This window comes from Sinocyclocheilus anshuiensis, unplaced genomic scaffold, assembly GCF_001515605.1.
Source record: "Sinocyclocheilus anshuiensis isolate Anshui unplaced genomic scaffold, SAMN03320099.WGS_v1.1 scaffold147, whole genome shotgun sequence".
Classification (NCBI taxonomy): Eukaryota; Metazoa; Chordata; class Actinopteri; order Cypriniformes; family Cyprinidae; genus Sinocyclocheilus; species Sinocyclocheilus anshuiensis.
The window spans coordinates 808,597-810,546 of NW_015549585.1; the positions used below are offsets into that span (position 1 = coordinate 808,597).

The 1,950-nt window shown below is 31.1% G+C and overlaps 1 protein-coding gene across 1 annotated transcript in view; it reads right to left on the reverse strand.

Annotated features, from left to right (window-relative positions):
- Positions 1 to 1,950, reverse strand: part of LOC107657973 (protein DENND6A-like) — a 27,969-nt gene that overhangs the window by 5,551 nt on the left and 20,468 nt on the right. The window contains exons 13-16 of the mRNA XM_016446322.1: positions 1,123 to 1,217; positions 860 to 925; positions 565 to 629; positions 392 to 481 (exon numbers count right to left, since the gene is read on the reverse strand). Of these exons, the coding sequence (XP_016301808.1) occupies positions 392 to 481; positions 565 to 629; positions 860 to 925; positions 1,123 to 1,217 (316 nt within the window). The remainder of the gene's footprint in view (positions 1 to 391; positions 482 to 564; positions 630 to 859; positions 926 to 1,122; positions 1,218 to 1,950) is intronic.

Below are 1,950 nucleotides of genomic sequence, written 5' to 3' on the forward strand. Positions count from 1 at the left end.
ATAGGACCTACAATAATGTACAGTATTTGAAAAATAATGTGTTTTTTGAACATTAAAGCATGTCAAAATATTCTGTTACACCAAATACACAAAATAATGATCTTTAAAAAAGCATCATATGACCCCTTTAAATATTTCTATCTAGCTTTATTTTTATATTTCAGGTTTATTAACTTATTTCACAGAGTTCCGAAGGCAACATTACTAATTCTTGTTAACGTTTTAAAAAAAATTTCATGCAATATTTACATTTTATTATATTTCAGCTTTATTTCAATGAACACTAGTGATGTTAACAGTATTAGTTAACACTAACACTGTTCAGGACATACCGTGGCACATGTGAAGGGTGTAAATGTGATTGATTTTGCATGCGAAGAAACGTTCCTACCAGTGGAATGATGAAACTCTGTGTAAGTTCCAGGAAATATCGACGCAGAATTGCATTCTGGGCCGCTGAAGGACGCTTCTGCTGGACTCCCTGATGTTAACAGCAAAAATACTGAATTAATACATGCGCTTGAATGTTTTAGCAGTGATATAAAACACCAGAGAGACACTCACCTTCTGCAGCTGCTTGATAATGTCCTCGTCTTTGTTCAGGAACGGTTTATATGCAGTGTAGACACCTGAGACCAGACGTGACACCAATAAACCTTCAGTGTACGCTGGGTTTTATTTATTTGCTTTTACACTTTGGAGTTTCTCTGTAAGGGACTCCAGTTTAACTCAAACATTACCAGAAAGAAAAAAAGACCAGATTCGGTGGTACTTCTGATGTTTTGAATACTAAATAAAGCCTGTATGAATGAAAAACACAATCAAATGCACTCCTGAGAGTTTCTCATTCAAGTCTCACCAGGTTTTGAGTCCAAAGTCTTCAGATTTTTTAGTTTCTTCACTTTCATTTGTTTGGCCATCTCTCCTTTAAAAAAAAAGATGTTATAATAAAGAACAAAGCACGTTCAATGGCCAAAAACCATCTTTAATGACAAATTAACATATTGACGTTTGTATTTACTGTTAATATAAACTTTGGAGAGTTATAATATTCCTCAAACATATCAAAGTCTAATTATATTTAACTATCCATGCAGTTAGTTGATAATTAAAGGTCAGAACCTGCTTGTTTCATGTCTCCGATGCGGATGATGTGAGGCCAGTGCTGGAGAGTTTTGGCGAAAAATGGGTTTGTAACTCCCAGAATGACTGAAGGCCTACAGAAAAACAATGTACGGTTAACAGAGAGAGCTAGTGAGAGTGTCACAAACACTTCCTGTGTGAGCTCCAGAAATATCCTCATCCATCGATCTGAACGCAGAACAGCATCTCATCTATCATACGATCATCCTGCGTGACACTGACCGAATTACACGCTTCGTTTGTAGGTCAAAAGAACGAGAAACTCTAAATATTACACACCTGTCTACACATACACAGGAAAAAATTAAATAAAAATTAAATATAATACAATAAAATATTATAATAAAATGAAATTAATATTACAATATTTAATCCAGTATATTAAATATATTAATAAACTAAATTATAATTATTTTGAAAACATTTAATGAAAACAATTACATTTTAGGAGCAATTAAATTACAGGAATATTAATAGTCCCTCAGTTTCTTCACTCAATCGCTTTTTGAAAAAGCACATTTAAACTATATATATATTATAATAAATTACAATAAATATTTCAGTATTTAATACAATACATTAAATATATTAATAAATAAAAATTATAACAATAAATACATTTAATAACAATAATTAACTTATACAAATGCAAAAAACATTAATATATTGTAGGTTAAATATAAATAAGAACAGGAATAGCCCCTCAGTTATGGCACTCAAACAAATGCGGATTTATTTTTATATTTAATCTATCTATCTATCTATCTATCTATCTATCTATCTATCTTTTTAGAAAAATACAGTTTG